Source organism: Rissa tridactyla, chromosome 2 (genome assembly GCF_028500815.1).
Source record: "Rissa tridactyla isolate bRisTri1 chromosome 2, bRisTri1.patW.cur.20221130, whole genome shotgun sequence".
NCBI lineage: Eukaryota > Metazoa > Chordata > Aves > Charadriiformes > Laridae > Rissa > Rissa tridactyla.
Genome location: NC_071467.1, coordinates 15,158,008 through 15,175,623, shown reverse-complemented (window position 1 = coordinate 15,175,623; position 17,616 = coordinate 15,158,008). Strand labels below are relative to the sequence as shown.

General features: G+C 39.8%; 1 protein-coding gene across 7 annotated transcripts in view; it reads right to left on the bottom strand.

Moving 5' to 3' along the window:
- ENPP2 (ectonucleotide pyrophosphatase/phosphodiesterase 2) overlaps positions 1-17,616 on the bottom strand; it is a 59,614-nt gene that overhangs the window by 17,010 nt on the left and 24,988 nt on the right. For 4 of the 7 annotated variants that reach the window (XM_054191633.1, XM_054191634.1, XM_054191635.1 and 1 more), the window contains exons 10-16: positions 15,240-15,305; positions 14,450-14,522; positions 9,543-9,698; positions 5,464-5,575; positions 3,978-4,103; positions 1,583-1,614; positions 643-770 (exon numbers count right to left, since the gene is read on the bottom strand). In XM_054191633.1, coding sequence (XP_054047608.1) covers positions 643-770; positions 1,583-1,614; positions 3,978-4,103; positions 5,464-5,575; positions 9,543-9,698; positions 14,450-14,522; positions 15,240-15,305 — 693 coding nt within the window. The remainder of the gene's footprint in view (positions 1-642; positions 771-1,582; positions 1,615-3,977; positions 4,104-5,463; positions 5,576-9,542; positions 9,699-14,449; positions 14,523-15,239; positions 15,306-17,616) is intronic. The other 3 variants (XM_054191637.1, XM_054191639.1, XM_054191640.1) reach the window with 1 other exon arrangement.

The following is a 17,616-nucleotide window of genomic DNA, read 5'->3' as shown; positions in this document are numbered from 1 at the left end:
GTTTTTAGCTAGGAATATTAAAAACTGCCCATTTTTTCTAATTGAAAATTCAGAGCCATATGGGGAAAAACAACCCAAAACAGGGTTTTCTCTGAGCTAAAGCATCCTGGTTTTCTGTGGATTTGTTTTGCAACATAATACACTGCCAGCACTTTGATGGCCACCCTGTCATACCCTTCCACATGTTCTCAGGCATTCACCCACTCTGCCAGTATCTTTTCTTTCCATTCACCTATTGCATCCACTCAGCCTCTTGCTCCCCAGCATCCCCTGATCACACATGCCTTCACTTTCCTACCATATTCCCTGCTTCCTGGTTGGAAGGAACCTTGCACCTCATAAAAAAAAAGCTTATCAGCTCCTACACTTGAGCTAATCAGTCAAAAACCACATAGCTGCTTGAGGAAACCAGTCTGGGTTTCTACCCTCTATACAGCTACTGATTTTCCCAAACTTTAAAACCATTTTGTGTCCTGAGCCACATCCACCCGCACCAAATATGAGAGAACCTCAAAACACCCCTTGCTCATGGGGTAGAGGCGCGGGATGCTGACAGACAGGGCGATCCCAAGTGTCTCATTTCCTCAGAAAAAAAAAAAAAAAAGGCTGAAAAACAGGACGGAAGCAAAAGCAAGAGTTTACCTTGCCACGTGCCATTTGCGATCCACCAGTAAATGGACATCCTCAATTCTTCGGTTGTAAGCATAGTGCAAGCGTTTAGGCAGGTGCTGTTTCAAGTAAGGCTTGAAGTGCTGGTCTGGCTTTCTACACTGAAAAATAAATGGTTAAACATGACACTGCTGTCAGTTAGCTTAGACAAGCATAAAACCTTGAACTACAGAAATCAAGCTGTTAAGGTCATTATTGATGATGTCTTGAAAACAACGTGTACATGTAGCGTACGTGGTCCATCCCTTTCCGTGCAGTATTTACGTAAGACCAGGGCCCAGGGAGTCATTCAAAGATGTATTTGGAAAGCTTCATTCTCATGACAGTCTTTTTGAAAGCATCATGCAAAACATCACACTTACTTAGCTCACAGATGAAGAATTTTATTCTAACTGGACCAAAGTTTAAGTTTCAGAGGAAAGCTGAATGCTCAAAATACATCTCATCTGCAGATATATTTAAAGCCATCTGGTTACAAAATTTGATTTTTTTTTAATCAGCTTTTATTTTAAACACTTTTTTTCCATTAAAAGCAAGGTTCTAGTTGAAGGCTATCAAATGAACTTTTTCAGCGTCTTCAAAGTACTAATAAAATATTTACCCTAAAAGATTACTTTCCATTTCTGAAGGAACGAATAAATAGACTCAATTCAGGGAGTCAAGACGGTCAGAGAGATTCTGGCTCTGCACTGCCCAAAAAGGTTATAAAAGCTACTACAGCAGCAAACAGTGGAATTTATGACAAACATTAATCTGTACTCATGAAGGGCACCATTTAACACTCTTTATTCATGTTAATGGTTGGTTTTCCTGCCTGAAGAGTGAAGAGAGAATGCTGAATAATGCCCCAAATTAAGATGTGAAGTGAGCAATCCAGCATAGACAGAGATACCTCCCAGTCCTACATACTTACTGTAAGGTTGGCAACAATCACTTTAGGGTCATCTGTTAAGCAAAGAAAAAAAGACAAAAATACAAAAGATGAACAATTAGCACAAGAAAACACAAGGTAATAACGTAGTTTTACAGAAGTGATCTTATTAAAAGTTAGCTGATTGTTACTAAAACTACACTGTATATATCAGATAAGATACCCTGAAAATGAACTAAAGTTTGACTGTATACCCTTTACTTAGTGATATTTTAGTTGTTGAGGTAGAGTTGCTCACTGTTTTATGATTAGGGCCTTAGCTTAATATTTATTCTCTTTTCTGAAAACATATAATTTCAAGCCTTTTGACTGTTTTCCGCTAAAATAAAAAATCGTCCCCAAGCACAGAGACTTTCCTTGAAATATTTTGAAAGCACATTTGAATGGACTTCCTTAGAAGCAGTAAGAAAAATACGTAGCATTTTTTTGTCTCTTTTAACATTTGATAGGCTACTACAGAGTAACTGAAAAGCCACAGTAAAATATTCTGGATACGTCTTTGGGCTTTAAAGGTACATGCAAGATGTAGAAAGCCCAAAACCAGCAACAGTCCACACTAACTCTTCCTGCAGAGCGTGTGTGGGGGAAGCATTTTTCAGTCCTGAGAGAAAAAACAGGCTAAGAGAAAATCTTAGGAATTGAAAATCTTTTGCTTAGTAAATATTGTCTTCATTGCTTAAGGCACAATATTGCTGAGCTTGAGATGAGCTGTACTGAATCTCAAAACACAAGCTACAGGCTTACCCATTGCAAAGGTGTGTCTGCAGGCCTTGAGGCAGTGATATCAATAGGAAAATGGAGGAGGAATAAAAAAGCTGGTAATTTGCTATTTAAGGGGGCAAACCCCGGTTCTAAAACTAAGGAATATGCTTCTTTGTTCTATGTTCAAACTGCTGATTTATAAGCAATCGCAAATATTCACACTAGGAAGCTGTGGACAGAGGCCAGAAGAGGAAAATGGTATTGTGGGGAAACCAGTAGTATGACTCAGAGGTCAGTCAGGCTAGCTGGTCTTTTTGGAAGATGTTGCCATTCATCCTCCAAAGAAAACTAATTTTTCTCAGCAATTTGGGAATTGAAGGATTGAAAGATCTTAAAAAAAAAATCTTCTTAGAAGAACCGAAATATAAGTTTTCAGTAGACTGTGAAGTGCAGGAAATTCAGTCTTTATGATAGTCTAGCAAGTTGTGTCAACGTATGCACTACTTTCAACCAAGCTTTACACACTCATCCCATATTCCTACAGCATAAATACCCAGGTAAATTCGCTTATAGTAAAATAAATACATACATAAAACTAAGAAAGTTTTACCACATTCTTATGATTTCTGCTGCTATTCTAGAAATTTTCAGTCTTCAAAAACCAATTTTTTGTGAAATCTGTCCTCAGCCAAAGTAAGCCCCAGGTGTTACAAGGGGGCAGTTGGCTGTCCCAACTATCTGATCTTCCCCTCTACAAAAAGTTATCGTCCTTGTAGCATGGACTGCAAAAACCATAGGTGCGTATGGTTAGTTTGAGTTTCATGGTTTGCATGATAGCTTAAACTGCTGGCAAAGCCAGGCATGCCCTGGTACGCTGAACCAGAGCAGCCACGGTGACGGCACAAGCCCCATCCTGGTGCTGCTGCCCTGGAGGTGGTAGTCCTCAGCGGAGCACTAGGGGCCAACTGGGTCTGTAATGCTTTAAATCATAGGGTTAGCTTTGCCAGAGGACTCCTGCCTGAGCCCCGTGTGCTCTCACCAAAGATCAGCTAATCTCAAACACTGTCAGGGTGATTTTCTAACAGCACGGTACAAAAAATCAGCAAGCTTTACTATCAGCATTGGTCCTGAATGCATGCTCTACAGCTCCATTATATCCTTCAGCATCCCCAGCCTGTTGCTGTTTAGCAACCCACTTCTCATCTGTGCTGCTTCTCATCTCTGCCAAAAGCATGAAGAAGCTATGAAATTAAAAATTCGCTTTTTTCCCCCATTAGCTCAGAAGAGGGATCAGATGATTTTTTTTTTATATCCAATCCGTGCAGTGCTGAGGTCCCTCAAGTCTCATTTTCATTGACAGAGGAGCGAAGTGTGTGAGTAAACTCAGGGCATGCATGCTGCCACGCAAAACTAGCTTCAGGAGTTTCCACTTCTCCTTGCCAGAAAAGGGTGGGGTTCAGCCCAGAACGCTTCAGCCATCCACTTCCCACAGCTCTGCCACTCTGGGATCTGTGAGCTACAGACTGGGAAGGGGGCGAGCAGCTGGCCTTTAGTGGGCTTCCCTCTGAATGTCCCGCTGACACACTGCAAACTTACACCCTTCGTACAAGGTCAGCCCAAGGAAGGGTCAGAATCTAGTTCTCAGGCCATAAGGGGTACAATTGAATTAACTTACATTTTAGGTTATTGCTAGACCTAGGGCGAATTCGCCCTAAAGATCCAGGCAGCAAAATAATATCTTCCACATTAGTCAGATAGTTGCTTAAAAATTCAGTTCTTTCACAAGTAGTGTCTTCCATCCCTGCAGAAGGAAAATGCAAAATTAATCCAGTTTGCAAATGAACATGTTTTCCAAAACAGCACAGAAAGAGACCCCAAACAGCTTATGTGTTCTGTTCTTTTGGATGACAAATCTTATTCTTGTTCTTTCCAGTCATCTAATTCCAATATCAGGCACTCATTAAGAACCTAACTAGGGGTGATTTTTGCATTTGCCTACACTAGAGAAATGCCACTCTCGACCTCATAGAAGCAGTCACCACATGTACCATGTCCACACTGACACATCTCCAAACTAAGCTCATGGAAAAATCAAAGTCTGTTTCCAGTTTAGTGTACTACTTTGGGATTATTTTTTTTTAAACAAAGGATTTTAAGAGAAGTTGCACACAAAAGGTATTGTCTGTTGGTGGTCTGTTCTAAGGCAGCCACAGATAAACAATTCTCTCCTACAGCCGTTTGTGGCGAGGAGGAATGTATTGCCAGTCACAGGCAGTTCTCAGTAGAAAACTGCCTCCCCTGGAAATCCTTCCTGCCCCTTACCCTTCTCTCCCTGCAGCCAGAAAGGAGGCATATTCCATTTTACTGCTAATGTAGCAGTTGTGAGACTTCCATAAACAAAGATCTAAACAGAACAGGACCTTTGGTAGCATGGTAGCATCATTAAAAAGTTATGCAAAACCAGGACACTCAAACATGGTCTCATTTTTCTTTAGTAGAACTTTCTTTTTCTTTTTGTCTTTGCTAGTATTTACTATTTCTTCTAGTGTAAAGTTTCTTTTGATGTCTGAAAGAATGAGACCTACCAAATAGTATCTCTGCATTTGGCAGACTCTCTATCTCACCCTAAAATATCTTTTTACCATTTTCCTCCTTCCTTCCATTATTTTGATGACATTTTCTGCCAAATCTGGACACAGTCCCTTACAGATATTCCAGTCTTTCTCTTAGTAGGATAACCCGACCCACTAATTGCCATGGAAACATCTTGCTCTAAAGTCCTAATCCTTTATTTAGTGCTACTAAATTGTTTCCTTTCATAAAAACTGCCAAAAAGATTACTCTAGGCACATTATAGCCTTCCAATACATGCAAAGAGAGATGCACTTGGATGTGATATCCAAAATGCCAAACTTTGAAAAACTCAAAGTGAGATGTAAATACCCAGATCACTGTTATGAAAGAGAAGTGTCCTTCAATGACAACTAATAGATGAGCTGAGTGGCCAATCTGCACCCACTGGCTGGTTTGGGGGCTTTTAACTACCAGAAAAAATCAGCACAAAAATATCTTAAATGGACCTTTCAGTTAAGCCACCTATTATATGTACAGCTACATTGCTCAAGCATTTATATGCTGGTAAAGAATACTTATTATTTTACCATGATCACCAACAAAAATGACATTGACACATCGATGTAGTTTCAACTGTTTCAATCCGTCCATTAGCTGTCCTACTGTCTTGTCAATCTCTCTAAGGGGATTCACCATCATCTGTATAAATATGCAGAAAGGAAAAAAAAGTTATTATTTCTGGCATTGCAATGTTCCCCCTTCTACAAATGGAGGTTCTTTGGCAAAACTGCTAGGATAACCATCCAGGTCAAGAGGCAAAGCCTTGGCTGAGCTGTTACACCTACAGTTATCGTACCATTTCCTTTCCTGTGTCCTCACTGTGATTTCGCCATAAGAAAGCCCCGCTGAGATGCTGACACAAGACAGCAAAAGATCTTTATGGTTGATCCCAGGCCTCCCACAGACACGCGTACATTTGGTAAAACAAATTATAGATATTAGAAAAATGCAGGTGACTTTGGTGTTCAGGATAGATACTGAACTATAAATAGATAAATGTCAATACTTTTAAAAGGCTATTTTATGTGAATGATTTAGTCAAAACATGAAAATGAAATGAAGCTTTGGACTTGGGATGTATATACCAAGTCACTTAATGAAATTCACTTCAAAGGACATCTGATACTAGGATGACAACATGCAAGTCACTTGAGTAGCACATGGGGCCGGAAGGGAGTGTTCTTCAGCTTCAAAGCCAAGAGTTTCCAACATCTCAAATGACAGTTTTGGCAAAATTGTCAGCAGGTCCCAGAAGACACGGATACAGTACTGTGATTTATTCATTTAAGTTTCCTTTTCATTAAGAAATAAAACAGAAAACACCAAGACATGTTCACAGAATTGTGTTTTCAGCTATATAAAAATGAAACATTTTCTACCAGATGGCACAGAGAAGAGAAACATTTTAAAGTAAGATTTTAGGCAGAGAAGTCAGATTTTGTTTTGGTTTTGAGAAGAAAACATTTTTTTTCACTATATGCCAACTTCCTCCTTGCTTGTCTGTTTGATTTGGCTGGTCCAAGTATCTGCAACAAAACATCCTCCCAGTGACAAACAGAATGCTAACAAATTTTGGATGAGAAAAAACTAGATTTTGGCAGAAATTTCAGAGAAGAAAAAATAAACACCACGTTAGCGTGACCCAGAAAGAGATGGTTCAGAAATTCTCCCTCTGCCTGAGTCATTAAGGGATGGATGTTAAACGAGTCTGATAAGTTATGAGACAGGAAATGTCATCTCCCTTGTGGCACTATAAATACACGGAGAAGCGGCTCATGAGAGATGGAATCATGGTGGGGAACAGGAGGAACAGTTTCTGCAACATATGGAAGTGGTTCAGGCAAAGGGTGAAATTTACAGATATTTTAATTCAGGAAAGCCTAAGTAGCCAGTTTAGTTAAAACTTTGGAACATTTTGAGTTTAGAAAATAAAGAAAATTGTCTGTTTCAGCATTCTTCCACTCTCAAATACAAAGAATTTTTTCAACGAGTGGGAATTCCATTTTTATGAAACTCTATTTGTATAACATCAATCACTAAGGAAATACAACTTTTACTCAGAACCCAAAGCTTATTCAAGGAAGCTGGAAATACAGATGGTTTTCCCATTAATGTTTACTTTTGTCAGGAGGCTTGAGGATTCTTTTAAAAAATAATAATAATTTTTTTAAAAGAGCAACAATACTTGCAGAGATTTCAAGAATTTCAAGTTATAGTAATTTTGTTTAGCTACTCTCTTCAACAATTTAAGCCATAAACCTGCAGAGACATTTCTGAAACTGTAAGAAAGTCAATATAAATGAAAAATCCTGGTTTTGAAAGAAACAACTCACACAGAAAACCACAAAAAAAACCCTCTTCAACTTAGTTTTCACTACTTGACTGTGTTCAAAGCAGCTCTTAAAAAGGCCTTCACCAGTATTTCTTCATCTCATTACATTCTGTCTCTCTTCAATTTGTGAATTCAGCTGTCTTTTGTTATTCTTTACGACGTTCAAGTTTTTCCCCAAGTGGTCTTCAGAGCCTAAGGCTGGCGGCTGTAGGTGGCATATTCAGGCAGGGATTTTTTGTGTGGACATGCTGCTCTCACAGATCATGTTCTTTCCCAGATGCAACTTCCAAAGAGGTATTCGTAAACAAATAAAACTCTTGCATATACCTTTCTTCACCTAATATGTTGATATGGAGACTTTGGAAGGCTGTACAGAAACATTTAATCTTTCAAGATACATGGAGCTCTAAGGTGGTGCTACAATAACCAATTGTTACTACCGTGACAGCATTGCGTATGGGATCCGAGACATATGGACCACAATTGGATTATCTCCTGAGTTTTACCTTAGAAGAAACTTGATTAGAAGGAAGAAAGAATTTAGAGCAACTTGCAGGTATGATAGGAACTACTGCGTAACATTAGGATGTTTTTTCTGAAAATCAGAAAAGTGATAAATTTTCAAAGTGATAAATTTTCAGAGTTGATAAAAAGTGATAAATTTTCAAAGTTGACCTATCAGGAGGATTTTGGATAAGTTTGGATGACCTTTTCATCCAGAGAAAGAAAAGAAAAAAAAAAAAAAAGAAAGAATCATGTATACTCACATCGGTAGGAATGTTACAAGCTACCTACTATACTTCCTGCCAGAATCATAGAATCACAGGGTTGGAAGGGACCTCTGGAGATCATCTAGTCCAACCCCCCTGCCAGAGCAGGGTCACCCAGAGCAGGTTGCACAGGAACGCGTCCAGGCGGGTTTGGAATGTCTCCAGAGATGGAGACTCTACCACCTCTCTGGGCAGCCTGTTCCAGTGCTCTGCCACCCTCAAAGGAAAGAAGTTCCTCCTCATGTTTAGGTGGAACTTCCTATGCTCAAGTTTGTGCCCATTACCTCTTGTCCTGTCCCCGGGCACCACTGAAAAGAGCCTGGCCCCATCCTCCTGACACCCACCCTTTAAGTATTTATAAGTGTTGATGAGGTGCCCCCTCAGCCGTCTTTTTTCCAGACTGAAGAGACCCAAATCCCTCAGCTTTTCTTCATGAGAGAGGTGTTCGAATGGTATAACTTGGAATGGCAAGTTAATAAGTAATAGCAATATCATCCATACCAGTTATCGGTTTTCCTCTCAGGTAAATTTGTGTTAAAATTTCTTTCAAAAATTCTTGTTTTATTATAACTGATAATTTTTTGCATGTCCCTGTCTGCCATGTCTTTACACTTAAAGAGTCAGTCTCAAAGTAACCGTTGTAAGTTGGCTCATGCAACAAATCAAAAAACACCCCCAACAGAAGCTATTGAGAAGAGTGTTTATAGCCTCTTGCAGGATACAGTGCAGTGTCAAGGCTTTTGTTTAAAGCCTAAAGGAGAAATATTTACCTTGCTTATTTGAAGAGGTTTTGAATTATTTAGTTAAATCTCTGAAACAAAAATTATACTGAAGTGGTCTATAACCCCTCCTAGTGTGTAGTTAGTGCCATGTGGAGAAAGACAATACACTAAGAAATACCCTTTTCCTCCACTTGCACCTTTTTCTAGTAAAGCAATTTCTGTTTGACCTTTTTCTTGTGAAAACAGCCCGCACCACTTCTATTGCAAATACAGCATTCAGAAATCATGTAATCAAGAATCCTCTACCCTCTAAAGTCACAAACTGGCTTTAAAATTTTTTTTTTTTTTACAAGTTTTCAAAGTTCTTTCCCTTTTAGATTTCATGAGTCACATTTTCAGGACTTTTCCACAACCACAATGACTAGACACAGAATCTCAAATAATCACCAGGCTCCCAAGAGCTGGGGAGCTGAGGAGGCTACAACATATTGCAGAGTTTGTAATAGCTCAGAAGGGTTAATAACATTGGTGGTATCTTCTCAGGGATTTATCCGACATTGCCTCCAGCTGATGGCACATACATAACACATAGATAGCTCCCAGAAGACTTGGTCTGGTTTGGCTGCTTTCCTTTGTGTCCTTCAGTACATTTATAGAAGTTTTGTCTGCAAAATCCCAACCTGAAGCATGGAGTGAACTCCCAAGTTGAAAAAAACAAAGCTAGAGTAGTGCCTAAAAAGTGGCACTTCCATCATAAAATTTTGGAACATATGTAAACTTACTTTCTTCCGATGAGTTTCCGCAGCATATTGATCCACTCTATGTACTTTTCTTCTTTTTTTCTTTGGAGCTGCAACTGGTCTTTCCTGTCTCCTCTTAGGAGGAAGCTTTCTCTTAGGTCTCTTGGGCGGAGTAAGAGGGGAGCCATAACTACTCTCCTGTACTGGCGGGGAGAGATGTCTGGACTCAGAAAAAAAAGCCTGTCTCGACTCACATCAGATATAGTACCTATGCCAGCTAATTCTGAAGTATAACTACTGTGGCCTTTTAAAAAATTTAGGCATTTGGACAATTTAGGATCTGTCTCTCTTTAAGGAGGACTCCACCAAATTGTACTGAAAGCAGAACAGCAGTTACGAGAGCGGACAGCATAAAAGCAAATGAAATTGGCGTTTCAGAAGATAGGTGGGGCTTCTGGTTTTGAAAATATACAGTTTGGTGGGGTTTTTATTGCTCAAATATTGGTCTATTAATTGGTCTATTAATATTATCAAAAGTTAAGTAAACTTAATTTCAATTTAAGTAAAATTCATTGCATGCAATCTAATGAGTGTCTGGGGTAGAGTGCTGGTGGAAACACAATTTTTCACTTGGATGACGTTTCAGTTATGAGTACTAGAGCCTGGCCAGTCCAAATGACTTTCTGCAAAGGTTTCCCACATACACTTTTTGGCTGAATCAGTGACACTAGGCACTCTCATCAGTATCATTAGCAGGTGCCACCATCATGTGCCAGGCTATGCACCCCACTGAAATCACCAAAACCCCACTAGCCACTATTTGGGGACTGCAGGTCTGCAGGACAGAGCTACAAAGGTGAGACTCAATTAGCATGGAGCTTGTATCCTTCAAATGAGCTCAGCAGGCCGTATTTATTAAGTGGCAGTGCATCAGAAAGCTGCACTGCCACCTGCCTTATTACCACCTTTAGGGGCAATTTAATTTCCTAGCACTTTCAGGATGGTGTCTTCTTGGGTAATATTATTGTTCATAAATGCACAAATAGTACCCGAGGAAGGCTTACAGAAGGGAAAAAAATTTGAACACTTAACTGGAAAAACTAGTATCCCATTAGTCAACTTGCTCATAATTTTAAAGTGTACCGCTCTCACTGACTTTAACACAAATTGCAGGCTCTTGGCACTGCGCGGGATGGCGTGTGAAGCAGTGACAATGACGCCTGCCAGGAGACAGTAACTACACTATGCTGCGTGTAATGGAGCACGCTGAGTGGGTTTGAGAAGAGTCGGAGATTTATGATGATATTTTACTTCTACGTACTTAGGCAGCTTCTCACAGTTGTTCAGTTATGGAGCTATGTAAACAGGGAAGGGAAGGAAGGGGATGTTACCATCTGCCATGCTGTTTCATTGCTTCCAAGGCAAGCAGCTGGAAAGGAGATTCTAGTCCAGTCTCATTCGTCTCTCTCCAGAAAGGCATTTTAATAAAGCAGCACCAGAGTTTTCTGTTTTTAAAACGCTTCAAGCTTTGTGCAGTCCTGATGAGAGGAGCGGCAGGGAAAGGAAGGATTCTCGTTTTACTGTCTCTGAATCGGCTCAGACAGAGCTCCACAATGCCAGAAACACGCGAGCGCAGGAGACCCAGGTCTGAATACTGGAAATGGCCGTCTCAAGACAGCATGTTAGAGGAGCAGCAGGAATGGCTTAGCAATGCCAGATTTCGATATGTTTTAGAGCTCTTATGGTAGTATATTTCTAGAATATTTTATTTAAAAAAAAAAAGTTAGCTAGGAGAAAAAAAAAAAAGCCAAGTTCTTAACCAGCCAAATCTTAGTCTTGCTTGAGAAGAGTCAGAACGGAGTTATGGAGGAGGGAAACAAATCCCTCCCCGCTTACAGAAGGGAACTGTAACATCACAAGAGTAACTAGCCAGCCAAAGCTCTGCTTCTTGACCCGGACGGACCAACCTACCAGAGTTCAACTGCAGAAGCACAGAGGGAAAGAAAAAAAAATGCGGAAGTAAATCAAGAGCAAGCACATATTTGATAACTCCCGTAACTACTCCTGGAAACATAATGGTACCCACTGAAATACTTCCTAAGGAGTTTATTCATGTCCCACAAAAAAAAAAAAAAAAAACAAAAACAAAAACAAACCCAAAGCCAGAAAAAAACCCCAAAACCTAGACAACCCACTCATTTACACTGAAATTCATAATGTCAGAGGACACACAAAGTTACACTAGTGGACACTGGCCATCATCTGTATTGCATTTGTATCAACAACACTGGCAATTCACCATTTAAGTTTAAGTGCATCTAAGTCCCTTTATTTCTAGCTTTTAAGACGCTCTCCGCATAGGCTGTTGTGCATGTCCTGTGAAGCTCTAAGTGCCATCTGCTGAAGTCTGGAAGCTGAAAATTATCAGTAGTGGATGCCATTAGACCCTTAAGATTATACATTTAAAATACATTTAGAAGATTAATTGTTACAATAAGCTCTAGCAAACATTCACTTTAATGGACATTTGTAAGATTTGGAGGTTTTCAAGGTATAAAACTATTGCTCAAGATACTAAATGCAGCAAGAAAAACTCAGCATAAAATCTTCTCCAAAAGAGGAATAAGCAGCCCATCTTAAATATAACACAAAATTGTTAAGAGCTTGTTTTCAGACATTATTGTTTGGCTGATCTGCCTTTGCATGAAGAAAAATGAAGTGGTCAGTACTACTCCAGCTGTCTAACGGCTGCCAGCTGTATAAAAGAAAAAAATGATTTCACAGGGAGGTCATGCTCTTGCTATCAAGGAAGCAGCTGAAAGGGATCCCTTTGAGGACTTTTTTCCCAGCTGATTTATATAAATTTCATAGCTCCTAAAAATTATATTGAAAACAGTGTCAAGAGAAACAATATAAAATACTTCCTAGCTTTTCTATCCTGAAACCACGCCCCTACCAAATCTCAGCATCTGTGTACTTACACAGCTGTACTCATTTATTTAAATTTCCATTCACAAAGTTATGGCCACTGTTTGAACTGCAAACCCATACATGCTCATCTGCTAACTCGTCTGTTCTCAATTTGCAAAAAAATCAATTTCACACTCTTCTTGTGTTTTACACAAATAACATAATTAAATTTATTTGTAAAACTTTCATAAGCTAATAATTCACACTTATTAAGAGCCTAAGCTTTGCCTTGCAATTAGAGGTCAACCTTCAGATAACCATCCAGAAGAACACCGAAACAATAAGAGCCTTTGGGGGCTTTTTGCTTTTATAATGACTTTTCCTATGATAATACAATTACGCTTCATTTTTTAGACACTTATGATTAACCTGAAACTAGATTACCGCATTGGATGCTAAACTGGTTTGTTAAAGACTACAATTTAAAGAACAAATTCAATGTCATCATCTTCATATTCTCCTTTAAGTCCACAGAAAGAGCCCAAACAACTCTGTTCAGAAGGAAGTGGTTGTCTACAGATAAACAAAATTAGAGTCGTCATCCATAAGTCACACAAAATATTTGCAACACTCCAATAAGAGGAACTATAAAGCATCATTGAGTAATGAATCCTTGAATCAGAGAGCCCTCGTTACCGATACCTTGCGTGACTGAGTCAGACATCCCTCCTGTTCTGAGCCAAATGACAACACGGAGACATATCAATGCCTGTCAATCTAGTGAGAGTGTTGGCAGATTTTAACCGCTGCTTATCCAGAAAAAGGACTACCTTCTTCCTATACAGCATGATGTTTCAGTGCTGGTTTGGAATAATTCCTCACACCTGCTGCTCTGGGACCGTGGCTCAAAGCGCTCCAACAGGGATGCTACCCACAGCAAGTTCATAACCGCTGCAAACTTATTTAAAGAGCCCAAATAACTCAAGCATATTAAAAAGATTAATGCTGCTTTTGTCTTTGCTCTCTCCTCCACCAGAGAACAGCTATCAGATGTATACCAAACAAGTAAGAAACTACTGCTGGGTACCTGGCTGCTTGGGGAGATTTGTATCACCTTCCATAGAGTAGGTATCTGATACACTCATTTGTTTACTTTTTAAGAAGCACGTATAACAACTCCTGAAGTCTTGTGCTGGCAATCTGCAGGCATACATTTGCACTGAAATGAGGGGACCTTTGCCAGATGTCAGAGATCATCTGAGATGCCAGATCCCAGCCACCTGAAGTAGTAGGATATTTGGGACAGAATTTTCTTCCCCTCCCCACAACTCCCAGACAAGTGCATCGTCTTTAAATTCGTGTCCCCTGGACAGTGTTGGCAGCTAAGCCGTACTCGTCAGTCCCAGCCGGCTATGCAAAGCTCAAACAAGGGGTTAACGACTGTAGTGTGTTGCACATAATTTTTCATTAAAATACCTTACGCTGCTTCAAAACTTTTTCCAGGCTCAGCAGTGCAGTCCTGAGGGAACAGTACTGGCAAAGCTTTCTGAACGCCTGCAGGGCCTATATGAAACTGGAAATAGCAGCTTTTTACAGTTCATGACAGACTGGAATTATTACTTTGGCTACTGCAGGCTGTCAGCTTTAAACAAAGCTTTTTCTTCTCTGCATATTTCCTCAATGCTTTCTGCATTATATTTTTATCACTTTTAATAAGGATAAATTATTTGAGGAAAGTTCAGTTATGCTGTTGCACCCAAATATACTCCTGTCTTTGCCAAATAAATCTTTCCATTTGCATTATTATATCACACAGAGAAATAACCTCCTGAAAGGCACAGGCAGTTCCTTCTCTCAGAAGTGAGTCTCACATGATATATCTTTAAGACAATAACTTTGCTTTCTCTGGCAGCAGGAAAGCATTCTGCAGAAATAGATGAAAAAAAAGGTGCTAAAAATGTTATCCCTGAGCAGTGACAATTATTCCAAAAATGTATTTGAGCCCTGTGCTTTTTCTGCAGAAGAAAATCTATACTAACCTCTGAGTTGAAAGGACCATATCTGTGGCCAGCAGCATCGGGTTGTTCAGAGTAGAAAGCATAAACATAAGGCCTGAAAGAAAGAAAGGTCTGGTTCAGGATAGCTTTCCTTTGACAACAACGAAAGCCCCGGACCTGTTAGGTCAAGTCAAATCAAGTCGACTTTCCAATGAGAGTTGACTTTATGGAAAAAGAACTGTTTCTCAGTCATGTTTCTGTGGTACGATGAAGCAATTAGTTGTTCAACAGTTTTATTAAATCCAAGAACACATGCAGGGAGGCACACGGGGTACCATCTGAGGACACACGCTTGTTCTAAGTCTGGTAGGAGAGATCACAACAGCGGCTCGCCTGAGCTTTGCAGCCAGCAGCATGTGGGAACTTGTGTACTAAAAAATACTCATAATTAAAATCTTAACATTTTCCCAGTCCTCAGGGTCCAGTTCTGCAACTGGCTTTGCCTGTAAGGTTGTTAAACCATATTAGACTCAGTAGGATAAAAACAATCCGAGTTAATCCATGTAACTAAATGCTTCTTGATAAGAAATAAATTCATACCAGTTACTGAGAAGAATCAAAATGCTGATGGTTAAAAGCTGAGATCAGAAAAAAAAAACCCAAACAAAAAAACCCCAAACACAACCGCCCAGCAAATCCTTAAATCAGTGATAGCGTGTAACAGACAAAAATACTTTTTAGAATTAAATTTCCCCTTGCTCTTTCAGCTACTTTTAGGGACACGACAAGCTAGTGGTTACCCAACAGTAGGTAACAACAATAAGTGAATTACCTTTCATTGTCTGGAAGCGTTAGCCACTGCAGTATTGTTAATATTCTGCGCTCATGGGGGATGACGCTGGATGACAAAATACAAAAATATGTCTTGTTATCATAGAATACAAAAAGCACCTACAAAGTCTTGCTATGAACTGATTCTAACATGATTAAAATCAATCATAATAACATCATTTGCTTTGAGTGGGCTGTATCTTCTTTCTTGCTTAATACTGATTCTTATTTTGCAAACAGAGTCACTTCAGGTCTCCTGGATGTCCACATACTCCAAAAGAAAGATGATTAAAAGTTTGTAACTGCAGTCAGAACTCAAGGCAGTAAATCTAACTGTTCTAAACAGGAGAGAGTAAAGATCCATTCTGGTAGCTTTAACCCAGATTAACCTTTTTTTATGCACAATCGTGCTGCCACTGGATAGCTGGCGTGAATAAAAGCCGTTAAATTGCTCACATCAGTACGAGTTTAAATGACCACCACGCTCTGGTAGTCTTGAAGACACTGGAAAAGTTCCCATTGACTTAATAGTAGCCAAACTGAGGGCTAGGCTGGTGTAAATCAATCAAAACAGAGCCATCTGAAACACCAGGCCATCAGCACGCTGACTTGCACAGCTTTGAAAGCTTCTCACTCTGCGGAACAGACTCCTCCTGTTTCACTGTTTGTATCCTGAGACTTCTCACTTGGCTGCGGAGGCCAAGTTCATGCTATGAGAATGACTAATTTTATAAACAGCTGTTAAACTTCCAAGTATCTCTTCTTTGGAAAGCTCCGCTGGTCACTGACCACGCAGTTATTTTAATACAACAGCTTAGTCAGTCCAGATTCCATTAGATGAACAGCAGAATCCCAGGGTGGGAATCAAATACAACCACCTTGGATTCACCCTGCTGAATTAAATACAGCACCCTTTGGGAACATCTGACAGAGAGAGAGAGATGCCAACACCCATTTTGAAGTAAGTTAGTTTTTAATGCCTTGTAGAACGGTGGTCCTCAGTCTCCAACTACACAGAGAACTTTTGGTGGCAAAACAACTATAAAAAAGACCGTTTATGCTAAAATTTGCAAACAAGGCAATATCATAAAGCAGAATAATGATCTTGGGGTTTGCCCAGTTTTGAAATTTTTATTAATTGTGCAATATGAAAAAAAAATCCCTTATTTTAATTGTCATTTATGACTAAGATGTCTTTAACAATTCTGTTTTCCTAAAAGAGTTTGCCTGCATTCTCCCAAAAAAACATTCTGTGTCTCAACTTAAATAATACAGATTTAAGGTATACATATTTAATTCATACATAAAGTGGCCATCTCACTCCCTTACTATTGCCAGTCATGTGACATATCCTTGGTTACATTCCACAACATTTTACATCCCCAAGCATGCATTGGCCAGGGTGTTTATGGTGACTATGTAGTTGTAGGACTTGGGAATCACATTAATTTCTGTGTTTAGAAGAATCATAGAATAGTTTGGGTTGGAAGAGACCTCTAAGGGTCATCTAGTCCAACCCCCCTGCAATGAGCCTTAGCGTACCTTCTAGGAGGATCTGTTCCATGGTCTTCCCAGGCACAGAGGTGAGGCTGACAGACTCATAGTTCCCCAGGTCCTCCTTTCTACCCTTTTTAAAAAACGGGTGCAATGTTTCCCTTTTTCCAGTCCCCAGGGACTTCACCTGACTGCCATGACTTTTTCAAATATCACGGGGGGTGGCTTGGCAACTACATCAGCCAATTCCCTCAGGACTCTGGGATGCATCTCGACAGGTCCCATAGATTTCTGTATGTTCGGGTTCCTCAGGTGGTCACCAAACCTGATCTTCTCTTACAGTGGGAGGGACTTTGGCTCCCCCAGTCCCTGCCTTGCCGTCCATCCACTCGAGGGGTGTGGGAAGAGAGGTTGCCAGTGAAAACTGAGGCAAAAGAGCTGTGGAGTACCTCTGCCTTCTCCTCGTCCATTGTTACCATTTTGTACTGTTGTTTCGTAGAGCACGAGGCTGCAGCTGTGTCAGATAACCGGCTTGCAAGCCTAAACCTGTCATTAGCTTTGTATGTTGTACATGTTATTATTCCCTCCATATGCTATATAATATTTGGAGTAGCAAAGAGCATTATTCCTAATGGAATCACAAAAAAAAAAAAAAAAAAAAAATAGGCAAACCCCCTTAGTACTTCAATCTTGACAGTTTGCCCATTTTTTTTTGCTCCTGCAATCCTGCTACTAAAATGAAATAGAGATTGATCCACATAAATTCCTTGGAACTCAGAAATGATCAAAAATTCATTCATTTTTAGTTAGGAAGCTACATCTTAGCTGGGACAAGGGAAAATCATTTGGAACCATTAAACAAAAGAATAAACAGCAAAGATCCT